The sequence below is a fragment of the Drosophila mauritiana genome, chromosome 2R (assembly GCF_004382145.1).
Source record: "Drosophila mauritiana strain mau12 chromosome 2R, ASM438214v1, whole genome shotgun sequence".
NCBI classification, from domain to species: Eukaryota; Metazoa; Arthropoda; class Insecta; order Diptera; family Drosophilidae; genus Drosophila; species Drosophila mauritiana.
In genome coordinates this window covers 15941644-15959572 of record NC_046668.1, presented here as the reverse complement: position 1 = coordinate 15959572, position 17929 = coordinate 15941644, and the positions used below count along the sequence as shown (strand labels likewise).

General features: G+C 44.9%; 6 protein-coding genes across 6 annotated transcripts; 4 read left to right on the top strand and 2 right to left on the bottom strand.

Annotated features, from left to right (window-relative positions):
* The first annotated feature begins 132 nt into the window (after nt 1–132).
* On the top strand, nt 133–4392 carry LOC117138107 (rho GTPase-activating protein 21). The gene is made up of 7 exons (XM_033299969.1): nt 133–629; nt 695–927; nt 981–1781; nt 2043–2209; nt 2297–3298; nt 3432–3739; nt 3801–4392. Exons 1-7 carry the CDS (start codon nt 481–483, stop codon nt 4156–4158), a joined length of 3018 nt encoding a protein of 1005 aa, XP_033155860.1. The 5' UTR covers nt 133–480; the 3' UTR covers nt 4159–4392.
* A 304-nt stretch (nt 4393–4696) lies between these two features.
* On the top strand, nt 4697–5193 carry LOC117137491 (protein PET100 homolog, mitochondrial). The gene has a single exon (XM_033298970.1). It carries the CDS (start codon nt 4801–4803, stop codon nt 5047–5049), a length of 249 nt encoding a protein of 82 aa, XP_033154861.1. The 5' UTR covers nt 4697–4800; the 3' UTR covers nt 5050–5193.
* A 1551-nt stretch (nt 5194–6744) lies between these two features.
* LOC117137490 (facilitated trehalose transporter Tret1-2 homolog) lies at nt 6745–8769 on the top strand. The gene is made up of 2 exons (XM_033298969.1): nt 6745–7537; nt 7950–8769. The coding sequence occupies exons 1-2, from the start codon at nt 6836–6838 to the stop codon at nt 8643–8645; spliced, it is 1398 nt and encodes a 465-aa protein (XP_033154860.1). The 5' UTR covers nt 6745–6835; the 3' UTR covers nt 8646–8769.
* Nucleotides 8770–9276: 507 nt separating this feature from the next.
* LOC117137179 (endoribonuclease Dicer) lies at nt 9277–15787 on the top strand. The gene is made up of 8 exons (XM_033298501.1): nt 9277–9425; nt 9485–9615; nt 9680–9857; nt 10280–10587; nt 10644–11346; nt 11410–11967; nt 12034–12208; nt 12267–15787. Exons 1-8 carry the CDS (start codon nt 9372–9374, stop codon nt 15356–15358), a joined length of 5199 nt encoding a protein of 1732 aa, XP_033154392.1. The 5' UTR covers nt 9277–9371; the 3' UTR covers nt 15359–15787.
* LOC117137183 (ras-related protein Rab-4B) lies at nt 15783–17280 on the bottom strand. The gene is made up of 4 exons (XM_033298506.1): nt 17039–17280; nt 16889–16969; nt 16494–16826; nt 15783–16430 (listed from the first exon to the last, which is right to left on the bottom strand). Exons 1-4 carry the CDS (start codon nt 17052–17054, stop codon nt 16219–16221), a joined length of 642 nt encoding a protein of 213 aa, XP_033154397.1. The 5' UTR covers nt 17055–17280; the 3' UTR covers nt 15783–16218.
* A 134-nt stretch (nt 17281–17414) lies between these two features.
* On the bottom strand, nt 17415–17914 carry LOC117137184. Its single transcript, XM_033298507.1, has 2 exons — nt 17709–17914; nt 17415–17639 (listed from the first exon to the last, which is right to left on the bottom strand). Exons 1-2 carry the CDS (start codon nt 17817–17819, stop codon nt 17541–17543), a joined length of 210 nt encoding a protein of 69 aa, XP_033154398.1. The 5' UTR covers nt 17820–17914; the 3' UTR covers nt 17415–17540.
* Between the last annotated feature and the right edge of the window lie 15 nt (nt 17915–17929).

Genomic DNA, 17929 nt, shown 5'->3' with positions numbered 1-17929 from the left:
TTTCAGAGGACAACTTCATTCTTAACTCTGTTGAATTTATAAATAGTTTTATAAAGAATGGCACAAATTTGTCAAAAAAAGATAAAAACGTAATACGTAATTGTGCTACCAGATCAGCTCGTACGATTTTCTCCCGGGAGGTCTTAATTTGGCGCTCTAGCCGCGGTCACACTGGTTAGGTAGCGTCTCGTTCAATTTTCAATTTTAGCTGTTAAAATTCGCGATAAATGTGATAAATGCGGAGTTATATGCTCGCGCAACAAACCTTCGACTATAAAACACTCCTCGAAACGGAATCATTACGGACAGAAGTGAAAGGAGTAGCCTTCGGTTTAACGAAACGAACTTGTCATTGTCCTTCCCAACGTTGTTGTTATTTTCCTTATCCGGTGTCAGTCGTTATTATTGTTGTTGTTGTGGTTGTTCGTAGATATATACAGTGTTTACTCGATAGTCTCGACGGATACACACACAGATTGCATGGAAGCAACGATGGACACGGACCATGCGAACCTAAATGATTTCAGGGATCGCGAACTGGCCACGCGCATGCGCCGCTGCAATTACGAAAAATACAAATCCCTGGTGCGCATGCACCTATCGTTTGAACTGGAGCTCAATACGGATGAGTAAGATGGATCACGTTGGTATATGGCTGCTCACCTCATTACTAACGACTCCCTTATATATGTAGGTTCGATCTCCCCTGTCACGAGATCGTCTACGAGGACAAGGGCAAGCTGAAGAAGTGGAACCGCCTGTCTAAAAAACATCGTTTGGGACATGGAGCAGCTGCCACATCCTGTGCCGCCGGCTCCGGCAGCAAATCCGTGGGTAATAGTCCCACAGAGACACTGCAACAGCAGATTGATCCGGGATTCTTAATGCATCTGCAGGAGCTCAAGGAGTTCCTAATGCTGGAGAAGAGTAAGTTCGCTGAAGATTTCAAATAACGTTCATTAACTGATCCACTGTTGCAGATCTCACCCAGGAAGGCCTATTCCGCAAGGCTGGCGCGGTGTCCCGGCAAAACGAACTTCGGATGCACATCCAGCACGACAAGCCACTAAATTTGGAACTTGCGGGCTTCTCCGCTCACGATTGCGCGACCGTTTTCAAAGGTTTTCTATCCGAACTTCCAGAACCGCTGCTTACGGATGCCCACTATCCAGCGCATCTCCAGATAGCCCCGCTCTGCCAGGCGCTCAATGGTCAGACAACGGCCACTGCTGAGCGTCAACAGCATCTCCTCAACTCCGTGCAGCTGCTACTTCTCCTCCTGCCCGAAGAACATCGTGAACTCCTTCAGCACATCATTGAGATGCTGCATGCTGTGGCCAAACATGAGAAGAGCAACAAGATGAGCGCCGATAACTTGGCCACTCTCTTTACGCCCCACCTAATTTGCCCAAGGCAACTGCCACCCGAGGTTCTGCACTACCAGGCCAAGAAAATGTCCAGCATCGTGACCTATATGATCGTCCGCGGGCTGGACATCTTCGAGGTGCCTGGAAAGCTGTCTACCGACATCCGGGCGTACTTTCTCGAGCGCAAAAGAAAGAAAACCATGTCGCCGGAACAAACGCTTGACGAGTCCATCTCGGACGTCTCGACGGTCAACACGGTGTACACTTTTGTAGACCGAGCCGCCACCGCAGCGGCCACCAATACGAACAATACGGACACGGAGCTGGCGCAACTTTATGCCCATATTCAGAGCATGCCGGAGTCATCTAAGAAGAGGCGTCTGATTAAGCAGTTCAACAAGCAAAATGGGCAGGGTAAATTACTTTATATATTTAATGCTTTAATGCCCTTTACCTCTGGGTCTTATGATTTAAATACCTCTGCTAGTAATTTCAAAATTACTTGAATTAAGGTTCAGAATATCTTGAATCTAATTAATATAGTTAAAATTACGGAAGTAAGAAATCTATAGCCAATGTTTAAGTTTGCACATAGTAACGAGGTAATTTTTGAGAAAAAGTTAAAATTATTAAAAAATATTATGATTTATCAATTAATCAAATTTCATTTGTTAGGCACGCCGTTGCAACTGGTAGTAATGAATCGTTTGAAGAACAACGAGGCCACTCGAAGTGCCAAGTCCCTGGGTGATTCCATTAAGAAGCACATTTTCCACAAGAGTCTCATGTCGCGCACTCCAAAAAGAGTGCCACCCAGTTTTCATTTGGCTAGTGGATCCGAGGTAAGTCGTGGATTAGGACTGCGCCTACTGCTGTTTTTTTTAACTAACCGCATGCCTTTTTGTAATCCATCGCATGTTTTTCGCCAGACGCCCAATATGTCGCATGTGAAACCGCCCAAGATGCGGGTGCTTTTTCAGAGCCCCACGCCACCCACACCCACCTCATCGACCATCACCAGCGTCAGCCTGTCCACTAACACTCGGCATCAGCTTCAGAAATCCATCTCATCTGCTTCCCTCAAGATCGAATCATCGTCATCGGACAGCAGCTCTAGCTGTGCGACCAGCGGTAGTACCTCTGCTCCAGTTAGTCGACAGCAATCGAAAGAATCACCTTCTGGCAATGGAGCAAATGCTGTTCCCGGCCAAGAAATGGATGAGATCGATGCCGATTGCTGCGTGACGCCTTTGAAGATCATGTCAGCGGTTGCAAAGCAGCTAATTGACAAGAAGAGCGTTGCCTGGGACGAGCACCGACTGCTGGAGATTGAGGAGTACTCGAATCCCTCTACGCCCGTCCAGCAATCGACGCGCTATAAGTCGGAGCCTAATCTGTCAAGTATCCTGCCACAGGTGGACGCAGAGGACGAGGACGACGGCGCACTGACGCCCATTATGGAGGGCCGCAGTACCATGGTAGCTAGCAGCAGCCATATGGGCAGATCAATAACCCGAAAATTGATGAAGGGCGTTAGCATGGGTAATCTCAGATTCCCATTCAGTACGCCGGAGACAACCAAACGACTAGTGCGAAGTGTTTCTGCCACGCTCAGGAGGCGTCCCAGTGGCGAAGAAGGCAAGCCCTGCCCATTGGCAGCGGATGCACCACTTCTCGAGGATGTAGATGATAGCGATGAAGACGACGACCATCATGGGGCGGTGGATGAGGATGATGATGATGATACACTTTCGGAAAACAATGGCAGCTCCAACGAGCTACCCGCCATGAGCCTGGGCTATCAGCAGATTCTACAGAGCAGCGTATATCGCAACATGGATCTCATTACGAGCACACCAGCTCTGCATATGGGTCGCCGTTCCATGTCGCCCATCACCAAGTCGACCCAGCGCATGCCTAAGGCGATGCAGGTGCGTTTGAAATCTATTAACGTATATTTAATGCTAACATGATAACAAATATCGTAAGAAGAACTTGGAAAATCCCAGGAAAATCAATTGTTATATGTTATGATAATTACAACATATTTGTTTTACATTGTAGGAATCTATTATGACTCCCCGATCCCGGAAACCGGTGATGCTGCTTACCGCCTTAGCTGGCAATGGCGACAAGCAGCTAAATCTGAGCTTTGCCGAGCAAGATGAGCCGGATTCGATTGGTGGCACGCCGACCAAGCAGCTGGAGCCACCATCGCTGCACAGTGAGGATGCCACATCTCTGGGGGGATATGCGGATATCCTAGGGCAGCAGCAGAGCTTTGCTCTCCTTAATCCCAGAGAGCGTACGACCAGCAGTTGCAACAGCAATGAAGATTCAAAGCCCTCAAATGCCTTATCCAGTGATTTCAAGTGAGTGTTGCCCAGAGATCCATTTTGCGTATAGTTTTGACATTGTTTCTATAATACCCAGGGAGTATTTGCTGACGCGCAGTGTCCTTACCGCCAGTCCGGCTGATTTATCGTTTGCCAGTCGGTCGGATGATTTCGGTGGAGCCAGCACCACGCAGGACATCGACGACTTGGACGAGTCCGATCTGAGCCCCAGTCTGCTCTACTGCCTGGACGGAAATGAGCCAACTTTAGCCTCACCCTTTGGCAACAGCAACGGCAGGAAGCGATCGGCGGGGACACCCCTAAAGTCTGCGCTAATTACAAACCTTGACGCCGATAACAAGGAAAACATGGAGAATCTGCAGGAGGAGCACTCGCGCACCAAAAAGCTGCTAATTACTTCTCCCGAGAAGTATCCGGGCGAAACGGCCCTCTAGCTTTAAATTGAGCTGTTCGCACAGATATATATATATTTTCATAATCTAACGTTAAAACCGTTGTACGGTTTTAAAAAATCATCTCTCATCAAAATATTTAAGACAAAGTTTGCTTCCGTGAAAAAATGTTTTTGGTATGACACGTTTTAGCTTGGCCGCGTTCTAAAGTTTAGCATAAGTTCTACATTTTAAATGCATGCCTCAAATATTAAAAGATACATATATAACTATATATAATCGGAAAATAATCGCTGTTTTATTGGAAGGGCTTAAGTTGTAAATGAAATGTGTTAGCTCTGTGGGGGGTTAATGCAGTATTAACTGATAAGTTGTTCCAAGTACTTCAGATAGTTAAATGGTGAGAAAAGAGAACAAAATCGCATGTCATAATATTGTGAATTTTCAAGGGGGACGGGTAAGTTCAAATTTAGGATTTTAAATTGCTTGTCCTAGAAACGTTTTTAGGACAATTGTCCCAAAATATATGTTCGCCTTAACCAACACAGCTCGCCCTGCCCCCAACGACAGGCAACACTGAGTTAATTGTAATCAGCTGTTTTTTGTTGATAGTTTCGATGAAAAAACAATTTATTCGACGAAAATTGCGTTTTATCAAAACTCTCCGAGCAATATAACAACGAAATGGGAACCTGGGTGCTGGAGGTGGCCAAGATGGGCATGTACATGGCATTTCCGGTGACGCTGTTCCACTTGTTCAACCAGCCGGAATACTTTGAAGAATGGGTGACCAAGAAGAAGCGGGAACTTTATCCGCCGGAAAGCAAAAGCCACCACGAGGAGCTGCAGCGGGCGATCCGTGAACACCACGCCCAGCACGACGCCAAAATGATGCGTGCTATGGAGGAGGCGGAGGGCAAGCAGAAGAAGTAGATATTTCGTTACCACCAATCATCCTGCTAATCCCACGTTATATAATCGGGGGCAAGCAAACAACCGATGCTCCGGGTGGATGTGACTAACTGTTCTGTAACGACGTAATAAAAACGTATTGTATTCAACCGAACAACACTCGAATCCCGATAAGTGTTTACCACTGTAAATCATCAGGAAATAACTATGATGCGGCTCCAGGGGATACTTGAAGTGCGTTTTGGAGTCCCATTTCCATTATCTGGCGAAAACAGCTCGATTGCAGGCCAAGAGAGCACTCAGTGTGTGGGGTGGCTTGATAAGGCCATTACATGACCATTGACATGGTTGCAAGTGGAATCCACAAGGACTGGGGGCAACTTGAAATCGCTATACGAGTATTCTATAGTCGAATATTATCATTATCACCCGGTAATCGCTTATCTACGGCCAAGCCCGCGCTGCACTGCCCGCCTATCAGAGGATCCGTCCTCGAATCCGTTCGGTGGGCCATCAATGGTTCCATCCAGTTCGCTGATAACCGATAGTGCCGCTTGACCGCCAGGTGACCGTTGCGATTTTGTCACAGTTTGGGGTCCAATCTGGATCGATCCAATAGCAGATTTTCCTACATGTGTTTTGGGCGTGATGCGATGCCTTGTTGGCTACGCCAAAGATTAGATGCACTCCCCGCGATTTACGCTCATTCAATTATTTTGTTGAGTCTGTCTCCGCTATTATCTGCTTTTCACACGGCAGCGCCGAATCAATTGTGCCGTAAATAACAAAATATCGGAAAGGTTTGACTTAATCAAGCCGAAGATAGGGTACCCTCAATCGGGATGAGATTTGGTAAAAGTCTTCCAAGAACATTTAAGGCGTGCAGATAGTAAATACTTAACCATTTGTGATTAAATAGCTCGCTAATCTTGATCCGTACTAACTGCTAATACAACTGTTTTCATTTAAATTTCTAACGGTTGCAGATATTTATTTATATTAAAATTAAGTTCAGTCATTAATTTCACAGCTTATAGAAAAGTTAGGGAGAATGTAAAGGCAAATTAAAATAAATTACTATGCAATATCAACTATGTTTGTATAGTATAAAAAAGTTTCGACATGGTTAACATGGTTTTTAACATGGTTTAATATCTTGATTCTTAGCTAATCCATTCATAGATTTATTTTCCACACCATCTTGCTCTACCGCTTTTTAGTTTTAGTTTTACACCAAGTAGGCAGGCTTAAAGAATAAAACATAACTACCCAGAATTTAAAAATGTATATAATTCCCCTTCCAATCGCACATTGTTGGAGATGATGAAGCATTTATTATGGTCGGGGGACCACCTCGTTCCACAGAGCTTACATACTTTCGAACTCACTCCCAATCCCAAGGGCTAGCGGGAGGACTTCGCCGCAGGGCATAGATTCGGATAATTGCTGTGGAATCACTTGATTGCTACAACATGTAGGAACATGTGTTGTTGGTGGAGGCGGGCGTTTAATTAGCTGCTTTGGCTCTCAAGTGATTTTGGGCGCTCTCAATGACGCTGCGCCGCCTCCTCATATCATCTGTCACCTGGTTTTGTGGGTGAAACTATGGCGAACTGATTTACGGCTATGACTTTCGGTGCTTGACTTTCTCGGTCGACGTCGCTGCTTTAGTTATCGCATGAAAAGCGATTTTTCCAGCGTAATAACGGTCGCGTGGCGAATTCAGTTCGTTTCCGGCGATCGAAAGGGAAACACCTATAAAAACCATATTCAAGAAATTCAAATTCAAAAAAAAAAATCCCTCGCCATGTCCAAGGGATCGGTGTTGCCACAATATATTGCTGGCTTGTCGGCCAGCTTTGGTGCCCTCTGCATGGGCGCCTCCATCGGTTGGTCCTCGCCCGTGGAGAATATGATATCGGTGAACACGGACTACGGCTTTCCCATTAGCTCCAGTCAGTTCGGCTGGGTATCCTCGCTGCTGACCCTGGGCGCCACCGTGATTTGCATTCCCATTGGTTTCGCCATCGATTGGATCGGCAGGAGACCCACTATGTTGGCCCTAATTCCACCGTACATGGTGGGCTGGGTGCTGATGCTGTTCGCCAACAACGTGACAATGCTCTACTTCGGACGATTCATTCTTGGCATGTGCGGCGGAGCCTTTTGCGTGACTGCTCCCATGTACTGTACAGAGATTTCGGCAACAGCACTGCGAGGCACCATCGGATCCTTTTTCCAGCTGCTGATTGTGTCGGGCGTGCTGTACGGTTATTTGGTGGGCGCCTTCCTGCCCCTGCTCACCATCAATATCCTGTGCGCCATTCTGCCCGTGATCTTTGCCATCGTACACTTCTTCATGCCGGAGTCACCCGTCTACCTGGCCATGAAGGGACGCAACGACGATGCCGCCAAGGCCTTGCAGTGGCTGCGCGGCAAGGATGCCGATATCGACCACGAGCTCAAGGAGATCCTGGAGGAGTCCCAGAAGCAGATTGATATGCCACAGGTTAGTTAACATTCCGCTAATAATCAATCAATCAATCAAAATCGATCGATATTGAAGGCATAAAGAAACTTTATAATGGGTTAGCAGGGCTTTAACTGATTTATTACTCTTTTCATTATCACACAATCGGAAGTTATACATATATGTATTTACCCTGATAAAAGAAATGTTGTAAATTCAGAAAAATCATTATTTGTTTTCATTCATGAAGAATTTCAGTAACTTGAACCCAAATCGGGTTTGCATTAAACTTGAACGATTTCGTAGTTAAACAACATATGAAAACAATAAGTAATTTATTTCCATTATTCCATTTTGTAATCAGTGTAGATGATACTACTTATCATACCTAATAAATACATTGATTTTGGTGAAGATTAGAAAATAACTCATGGTCTTATTTTCATTACAGGTCAACATTCTGTCCGCCCTTCGTCGCCCCATCGTCCTGAAGGGTCTTGGAATCGCTGTGCTCCTGCAGGTCTTCCAGCAGTGGACGGGAATCAACGCCATCCTCTTCTACTCCACCTCCATTTTTGAGGATACGGGCTCTGGCATAAGAGGCAGCGATGCCACGCTTATCATTGGAGTCACCCAAGTGACCAGCACGCTGGTGGCCGTGGCCATTATCGACAAGGCTGGCCGTCGCATCCTGCTCCTCATTTCTGGCATTCTGATGGCCGTGTCCACTGCACTGATGGGCGTGTACTTTCAGCTAAAGGAGAACGATCCGGCGTCAATGGACAACTTCGGTTGGCTGCCGATCAGCAGTATCTGCATTTTCATTATATTCTTCTCGATTGGATTTGGACCGGTCCCGTGGCTGGTGATGGCGGAGCTCTTCTCGGAGGATGTGAAGAGTGTGGCAGGATCGATTGCCGGCACCAGCAACTGGCTGTCGGCCTTCATGGTCACGCTGCTCTTCCCAATCCTCAAGAGCGCGATCGGGCCGGGTCCAACCTTCTGGATCTTCACCGTAATCGCGGTCATCGCCTTCTTCTACTCTCTGTTCTTCGTGCCGGAGACCAAGGGCAAGACGATAATCGAAATCCAGGACATGCTGTCCGGAGGAAAGGGTGTCAAGAGTGATGACAAGAGCCAGACGTGATGATGTCGCGTAGTCTTAGTCATAGCGATACTTTTTCATATTCTCCTTAAGCCAATAAGAAAATGTTATGTATAAGAAGTGAAGAGCATAATCAATAAAGTAGAGCCACCATGTATATAAACTATCCGAATTTTCGTACATTTCCGTCAGTAGTAGTTCTAATTAGACTCAATTGACAAGATTTTAAGTGTTGGAAAAAAAATGAGGAAATAAGAAATTTAAGCAAACTTGTATCTTTAATCTTTAAACTTCCGTGCAAAGAAAAATCCAAATGATCTGTGGATAGTATGGGTCACAAAGTGGTGTGATATTTTCTAAACAATTGGTATTGATTAAGAATTCAAATAATAAATTATTCACGAGCTTACACTACAAAAAATACTAATTATTTTGTTGCAGATTTCAATAAAAATGGAAATGTTTATTATTATTTCGGAAGGTATTTTATTGGCAGCGAGCAATTCAAAACAAATATATTTATGTTGCGGTTTGTGGCAATAATTTAAATTCAATGATTTCAATGATAATGAAAAAGAACCGCACTGCGTGGTGTGACCAGTCCGATTTGAAACACAATTCTTAAATGTTTGACACAAGGCATCGAATAAGAGCCGCTGGCCACTCTGTCACCGGTTTCTTTTTTCTTTTGTTGAAAATTTGACTTCTAAAGTTGTAATATCAAAATCCGGGGAAATAAAAAATTCAACTCAAACCGCCAGCTAAACTATGCAAGAGCCAGAAGACTCTGTAACCACGAACAAAGATGTGGAAAGTTATAAGGTATAATGAATTCCCTCCGCATTCGCTTATTGCAAAATAATTAACAAAATCCTGTCCAGCCTCGCAGCTATCAACTTCGCCTGGTTGACTACCTAACGAAGCGCAATGGCATTGTCTACCTGCCCACAGGATCAGGGAAAACGTTCGTGGCCATCCTGGTCCTGAAGCGCTTCTCCCAGGACTTGGACAAGTTAGTAACGAATGAATACTTACATTTATATATATATATATTATTATATGTGTTACCTATAAAGACCCATCGCAAAAGGCGGAAAGCGTGCGTTGTTCATGTGCAATACTGTGGAATTGGCCCGACAACAGGCGGTGGCCGTCAGGCGGAACACCAACTTTAAGGTTGGCTTTTATGTGGGTGAACAGGGAGTGGACGACTGGACGCGCGGAAAGTGGAGTGATGAAATCGAAAACAACCAAGTGAGTATAGGATGGCGGAGTCATTTTTACTTATGATCACGTACAGACTACACACTACACTACCACTACACACTGCAAATGCGTTCACCACTTGAGTTGAAACACTTGAGATCAGCATTTTTACAGGCTGTAAAGGGTCGGGTTTCGGTAATCCATCAATTGATTTGTTTCATTTATTTGTTTAAAGATAAATTGAGGGTGGGGGTTGTTCTGGATCATCGAGTAGTAGATACGATCCATACCAGCGGTGGATAACAGTTTCATGAAAGAAATACATTTTCTATGTGATTTTTTTAAGTTGCTCTTCGATACTTCGCGTTGTTGTGTTTATGTTTCTTTTAAGGATTTTCCATTGTACATTTCCATTTCCATTTCCATCTTCCAGAATTAATCCTTCATGCGCAATTTTTGTTTCTTAACAGATTCTTGTTGGCACGGCCCAGGTCTTTTTGGATATGGTCACCCAGAAGAACATGGCTCTAAACTCCATAAGCGTTGTCATTATAGACGAGTGCCACCACGGTACTGGTCACCACCCATTTCGTGAGTTCATGCGATTGTTCACTATCGCTGATCAAACAAATTTGCCGCGAGTGGTGGGTCTCACCGGGGTGCTAATCAAGGGAAATGAAATTACGAAAGTGGCCACAAAACTTAAAGAGCTGGAGATCACATATCGGGGAAACATCATTACCGTGTCCGACACCAAGGAGATTGAAAACGTGATGCTGTAAGAGCTGCTCGCATTTTAGCTTTAGTTTCTCAACAAGTGCGTATTCCTTTCAGGTACGCCACCAAGCCCTCAGAGGTCATGGTGTCCTTTCCACATCAAGAGCAAGGGCCCACGGTTGCAAGGCTCATAACCGCACAAATTAAACAGTTCTTTGTGTCCTTAGACCTCATGAATATTGGCGTTCAACCGGTGCGTAAGTCAAGGTCATTGCATTGCCAGCGGGATTCGTCGAAGAAGGGCTTTGTAAAGCAGCTGCTCAACGACTTTGTGTACCAGCTGCAAGAGTACGGCATCTACGCAGCTTCCATAGCCATAATCTCGTTAATTGTCGAGTTCGATATAAAGAGGCGCCAGGCCGATACGCTAAGCGTGAAGTTGATGTATAGGACGGCCTTGACCTTGTGCGAGAGAATCCGTCACTTGCTGGTGCAAAAACTGCGGGACATGACAGATGACGACGACGGTCCTGATGACGACGTGAACACTGAGAACATCATTATGAACTTCTCCACCCCGAAGATTCAGCGATTCCTGATGAGTCTTAAGGTATCTTTCGCTCATAAGGATCCCAAAGATATCTGCTGCCTGGTCTTTGTTGAACGCCGCTACACCTGCAAGTGCATCTATGGCTTGCTGCTCAACTACATCAATTCTACGCCTGAGCTGCGAAACGTGCTCACTCCTCAATTCATGGTGGGCCGCAACAGTATTTCCCCAGACTTTGGGAACGTCTTGGAGAGAAAACATCAAAAATCTGTAGGTGTGGGAATTATCGTTACTTGCTGATATTTTTCAAAATATGTCCTTACCGTCTCGCAGGCCATTCAAAAGTTTCGGGAAGGTAATGCCAATCTGATGATATGTTCAAGCGTCCTAGAAGAAGGCATCGATGTGCAGGCCTGCAATCATGTCTTTATTCTTGATCCTCTTAAAACCTTTAACATGTACGTGCAGACAAAGGGTCGGGCTCGTTCCCCTGAGGCCAAATTCGTGGTGTTCACGGCTGAGAGGGACTTGGACAAGACGTGTCAGCAAATTTGTCAGTATCGGAATGCGCATGATGACATTGCCAAATATTTAAAGGAACGAGTTCTAGAACCGGCTATGCCAGAATTGTACGAAATCGAAAAACACTTCCAGGACGTTATTAAGCCTTTCACCAATGAGCATGGTGCCGTTTTGCTTCCCAGCAATGCCCTAACCATACTGCATCGCTATTGCCACACAATTTCCACGGATGCTTTTGGCTTTCTGATCCCCTGGATCAATTTATTGGAAGAAGGCGAACGTAATAAGTTATTTGGTGTTAATGCCAAGGACAAATACGTAGTTTCAATCAACATGCCACTAAATTGCATTCTAAGGGACACAATTTACGTAAGCTAGAGAATCAGATTGAAAATGGCAAAATCAACTAGCCTTAATTGCTTTCATTTCTTTCAGAGCGATCCCATGGACAACGCTAGAATTGCCAAAATATCAGCTGCCTTCAAAGCGTGTCTGGCACTCTACAGTTTGGGAGAGTTAAGCGAGAAATTCCTACCCAAAACATTGAAGGAGCGCGTAGCCGCTATTGCTGACGTTCATTTTGAGCACTGGAATAATTATGGCGATAGTGGTGAGTTAACAAGAACTTGCATAAGATCTGTTTACTTATTTTAATATTTCAACCATAGTAACTGCGACAGTAAACAAGGCCGAGAAGAGGAATCCCCGTACCTACAAGACCTACTGTCCGTTGGAGTTTTACGACGCACGTCCGCGGGTAGGTGAGCTCTGTTATGCCTACGAGATATTTTTAGAGCCGCAGTTCAAATTGTGTGAGTACACGGAACACATGTATTTAAACCTCCAAACACCTAGAAATTATGCTATATTGCTGCGAAACAAGCTACCACGCCTTGCAGAGATGCCCCTGTTTAGCAATCAGGGTATGCTGCACGTTCGAGTGGCCGATGCACCACTTGAAGTAACTATCCAGAACTCCGAGCAGCTGGAACTGCTCCATCAGTTTCACGGAATGGTATTCCGCGATATACTGAAGATCTGGCAGCCGTGCTTTGTGCTGGATCGTCGCAGCAAGGAGAACTCCTACCTGGTAGTTCCTCTCATACTGGATGCGGATCAACAGAAATGTATTGACTGGCAACTGATTACCAAGTTTCGAATATTACCGCAAGGTCAAGGGTCAAATGTACAGCAACGCGAGCAACAGCCTGCTCCACGTCCTGAAGATTTTGAGGGGAAAATTGTTACCCAATGGTATACCAACTATGATAAGCGCATGCTGGTCACAAAGGTGCACCGTGAGCTAACACCGTTAAGTTTTATGGAAAATAACCAACAGGAAAAGACCTACTACGATTTCACCATGTCAAAGTACGGCAACCGCATTGGTGATGTTGTTCACAAGGATAAGTTTTTGATCGAGGTCAGAGATCTTACGGAACAGCTCAATTTCTACGTTCAAAATCGTGGAAAATCCAAAGCGCAGAGCAAGGCTAGGTTGAAAGTTATTTTGATTCCGGAGCTGTGCATCAATTTGGAATTTCCTGGCGATTTATGGATTAAGTTGATCTTCCTACCCAGCATTTTGAACCGCATGTACTTCCTTCTTCACGCGGAGTCCTTACGCAAGCGATTTAATACGTATTTAAACCTCGATCCGCTGCCTTTCAATGGAACTGATTACATGCCTAAGCCACTAGAAATTGATTTTTCGCTAAGGCGGAATGTCGACCCCCTGGGCAATGCCATACCAACTGAGGATGTCGAGGAGCCGAAATCCCTTTTAGAGCCAATGGCCACAAAGTCCATTCAGGCGTCCATGGCAGGTCTTGAAATAACAGAATTAGAAAATTCCTGGCAACAGTATATGGAACCGGTTGATCTGTCGCGGAATCTTTTGAGTACGTATCCCGTGGAGCTGGCCTACTACTATAATTTTAGCGTTGGTTATGTGTGTGAGCTAGATAATAAAGATTTTGAAGATAAGGAGTACTGGACAAAGAATCAGTTCCATATGCCTACGGGTAATGTCTATGGCTACAGAAGTCCGGCCAAGACCAACGCAAACGTGCCAGCTTTGATGCCGTCTAGACCGACTGTCCGCGGGGCGGTAAAACCACTGCTCATTTTGCAAAAAACTTTTTCCGAAGAACATATAACGCCAGCGGAGCAGGGCGAGTTTTTGGCTGCAATCACTGCCTCGAGCGCAACGGATGTTTTCGACATGGAACGCCTAGAGATTCTGGGCGATTCCTTCCTAAAGCTTAGTGCCACGCTCTACCTGGCCAGCAAGTATTCGGATTGGAATGAGGGCACTCTTACACAGGTCAAATCCAAGCTTGTGTCAAATCGTAACCTGTTGTACTGCCTCGCCGACACGGACATTCCCAAAAAGCTCAACACCATTCTGTTTTCGCCTAGGTACACATGGATTCCACCCAGCATCAGTTTGCCCCACAATGTTCTAGCCTTGTGGCGAGAAAAGCCCGAATTTGCAAACATGATTGGCCCACACAATCTCCGTGACTTGGCTCTCGACGATGAGGAGTCCCTGGTGAAGGGCAACTGCAGCGATATCAATTACAACTGCTTCGTGGAGGGATGTCGGGCGAATGGGCAGTCCCCTTATGCTGGCTCCGATTTTTCATCCGAGGTAAACTTCTGCGTGGGACTGGTCACGATTGCCAACAAGGTGATAGCCGATACCCTTGAGGCGCTATTGGGCGTGATCGTTAAGAATTACGGACTGCAGCATGCCTTCAAGATGCTAGAGTACTTTAAGATTTGCCGGTCGGATATTGACAAGCCGCTTACTGAGTTACTGAACCTCGAACTGGGCAGCAAGAATATACGGGCGAACGTTAATACCACAGAAACTGACGGCTTTCTCATAAATCACTCTCATTTGGAACATAATCTGGGCTACACGTTTAAGGATCGGCGATATTTGCTGCAGGCCCTCACCCATCCTTCGTATCCCACTAATCGCATCACTGGGTCCTATCAGGAGCTGGAATTTATTGGCGATGCCATACTCGACTTTCTAATCTCTGCCTATATTTTTGAGAACAATACGAATATGAATCCGGGCGCCCTCACAGATCTGCGTTCCGCTTTGGTCAACAATACTACGCTGGCCTGCATTTGCGTGCGGCATCGGTTGCACTTTTTTATCCTAGCGGAGAACGAAAAGCTCTCCGAGACCATATCCAAATTCGTGAATTTCCAGGAGAGCCAGGGTCACCGGGTGACCAACTATGTGCACATTCTGCTCGAGGAAGCTGATGTTCAGCCGACCCCGCTGGACTTGGATGACGAATTGGAGTTACCGCATGCAAATGAATGCATTTCTCAGGAAGCAGAGCAAGGAGTCCCACCAAAGGGTAATTTCAACATGTCCACAAATGTGGACGTGCCAAAGGCTTTGGGGGATGTTCTGGAGGCCCTTATTGCAGCCATATACCTGGACTGCCGAGATCTCCGACGCACTTGGGAGGTCATTTTCCGTCTCTTCGAGCCGGAGCTTCAGGAGTTCACGCGCAATGTGCCCATCAATCCTATACGCCAGCTCATTGAGCACAAGCATGCGAAGCCCGTGTTCAGCTCGCCCATTATGGAAGGGGACACTTTGATGGTTGGTTGTCAATTTACCTGCATGGAAAAGTCGATTAAGGTTTACGGATTTGGGAGCAATAAGAACCAGGCCAAGCTATCGGCTGCCAAGCACGCCCTTCAGCTGCTAAGCAAATGCGACGCCTAATATGATGGTAGAACCATGGGCTAGAAGTCCATTCGAGTTTCCATGTGATTTCTGCTAAACTGCATTGCATTTGCTTTATAGCCAAGAAGAAATCATTTGGAAGAGGACAGTATAGAGCACCTAATCAAATTAACTGCAAATCTTAGAATTAAAAAATACTTTTACATTGCTTTAATAGATATTAAATGTGTAAAACAAAATCTAGAATATACATACATATGTATGTATGTATGCTCATTTTTGATTACCATAAATTGTTAAAATCTCTTAAAACAAACCAAAATCAAGAGCCCATGACAAACCGTTTTTAATTTTTTTTTTTCAATTTGTACCTTTTAAAATGTTTTAACATCATTGTTAAAAGTAAAATTTAGTAGCTTTAATACATTTGTTACCTAGGGTCGAAATAAATATTTTTATACAATTGAATTTATCAATTTGCGTTTTTATTTACCGCGTGCATGCTTCAATGGGATTTACAATCGGCGACGTCGTCAACGGCGTATCGCTACTTATTTACATTAAAAATGCCGAGTGTATTCTGTTCATCCTCTAGATCCGATCCATGTGCCTGTAGCCATACATCATTCGTTGCTCGAGGGCTCTAGTGCTTCACGAATTACAAATTATAGTAAGTAACATTTGGGGTTACCCCGAAATCATAGGCTTTCAAGTGGTAATTGGTTATGTTAAAACAAATCGAATTGCATTATGCTTACAATTGGAATGGTTAATCTAGCAAGACAAAATACGTACTAAAAAAGTGGACACACACAAGTACACAATACAACTAAGGAGGAATCCGAATGCGCATTCCGGTTTGAGATTAAATGGAAATAAATCAGCACCACTTATGCGGCCTAAACACGACAGGTGCAATCCGGCTTATTGATGCTGCGCTGTCGTGTCTGTAAGTTACGGAGGGCAGCTCCGCCGTACTGAATACCACTGCCGATGCGCTCGGGATCCAGCTCTCCGGTCTCAATTTTTGCCAGTATGGTCTTTGAGCACTTGAGAAAGGCCTCCTCAACATTCTCGCCCGTCTTGGCGCTCGTCTCCAGGAAGATAAGCTCTGCAACGACAAACAGACGTAGAATGACGATAGACAATTTATAGATAATCCTGGAAAACATACCGTTCTCTTGGGCAAAGGTGCTTGCTTCCAGAAAGGTCACATCACGCGCCTCCTCCAAGTCCTTTTTGTTGCCCACCAAAAGGATCACAATATTTGGGCTGGCCAGAGTGCGAGCATCATTCAACCAGTTTGTCAAAGCATTGAATGAGTCCCGCGAAGTGGCGTCGTAGACCAGGAGAGCTCCAGCTGCTCCGCGATAGTACGATCTTGTCACCGATCGGAATCTCTCCTGACCGGCCGTGTCCCATATCTGTAGCTTTACCGACTTGCCGCCCACGTTCACAATCCGCGAGCCGAACTCCACTCCGATGGTGTGCGAACTGTCGTCTTTGACTTTGATGGTACATAGTTATAAAATTCATTAAGCGTCTATTATTTTCAGGCTACTAACTTACACTTGCTCTCGATGAAGTGATGCAACAGACAACTCTTACCGCTGCCAGCACTGCCAATTATCAGGAACTTGAACAGGTAATCTAGGTGAGCGACGAGCACCGAAATTAATTAGTAAAATGCATTAATTAGTTAGTTGTGTGCTGACAAACCGTATGTTTCCGACATTGTTTTTGTTCGTCTTCTGCGTAGTTGTCTTCTTTGTTTGTTTTAGTTTTTCGGCCTGACTTGGGGACTATCGGATTGTTGGTGCGTATGGGCACCAGGAAGTGCAAAGGACACGATCAAAACCCGCAATATCCGGCGATAAGGGAGCCTTTAAACAATTACAAAGCCAAAAACTACCTTAAAATCTCTGACTGGGCTCACTTCAATGAGAAAGTTTGCTACAAGCGCGAAAATACCAAGAAAGGGTGGGTGTGACCAGGTCGTTCGAAATATGATTCATATGGAATTATCTTATTTACTTTTAAAATATTTCTAAATATGTGAAATATGTTTCCGAAAGCTACAAGAAAAAACTAAATATTAAATGCAGCCCACAAAGGTTTATTGTCCTTTTCCAAGAACCCTCTTTTGATCATCACACAATTCTCATAAATATATACAAGTATAAAAGATGTTGGTTCCTGGTAACCCAACCGGGCACATAGTCTACGTATCCTTTTGCTTCTCCGGTTCGTAGTCTTGATAGCAATTAATGGGATCCTTGGCCGTATAAACTGAGTATGCCAATTTGCTGCCCTTGAAATTCTGTAAAATCAGGTCAGAAAGGGAAAATTACTTAAAATTTACCATTCTGATAAGCAATATCTGCCCTACCCTCATATCGCCAGATATCAGAGTCCACAGGTAAACGAACACCGCCGGTATCACAGTGGACAGGACAAACAGCTCGAAAGTGTTAAGCTCCCCAAAAACGGATATTTTCATTTTAATTTCGTAATTTTTGATTAGTTCTTGCGGATATTAGTTTTTGTTGATGACTAGTTGTTGTTCTCACGTAGGCCGCACAGAGTTGTCACACCTTGCACTTAAAGTTG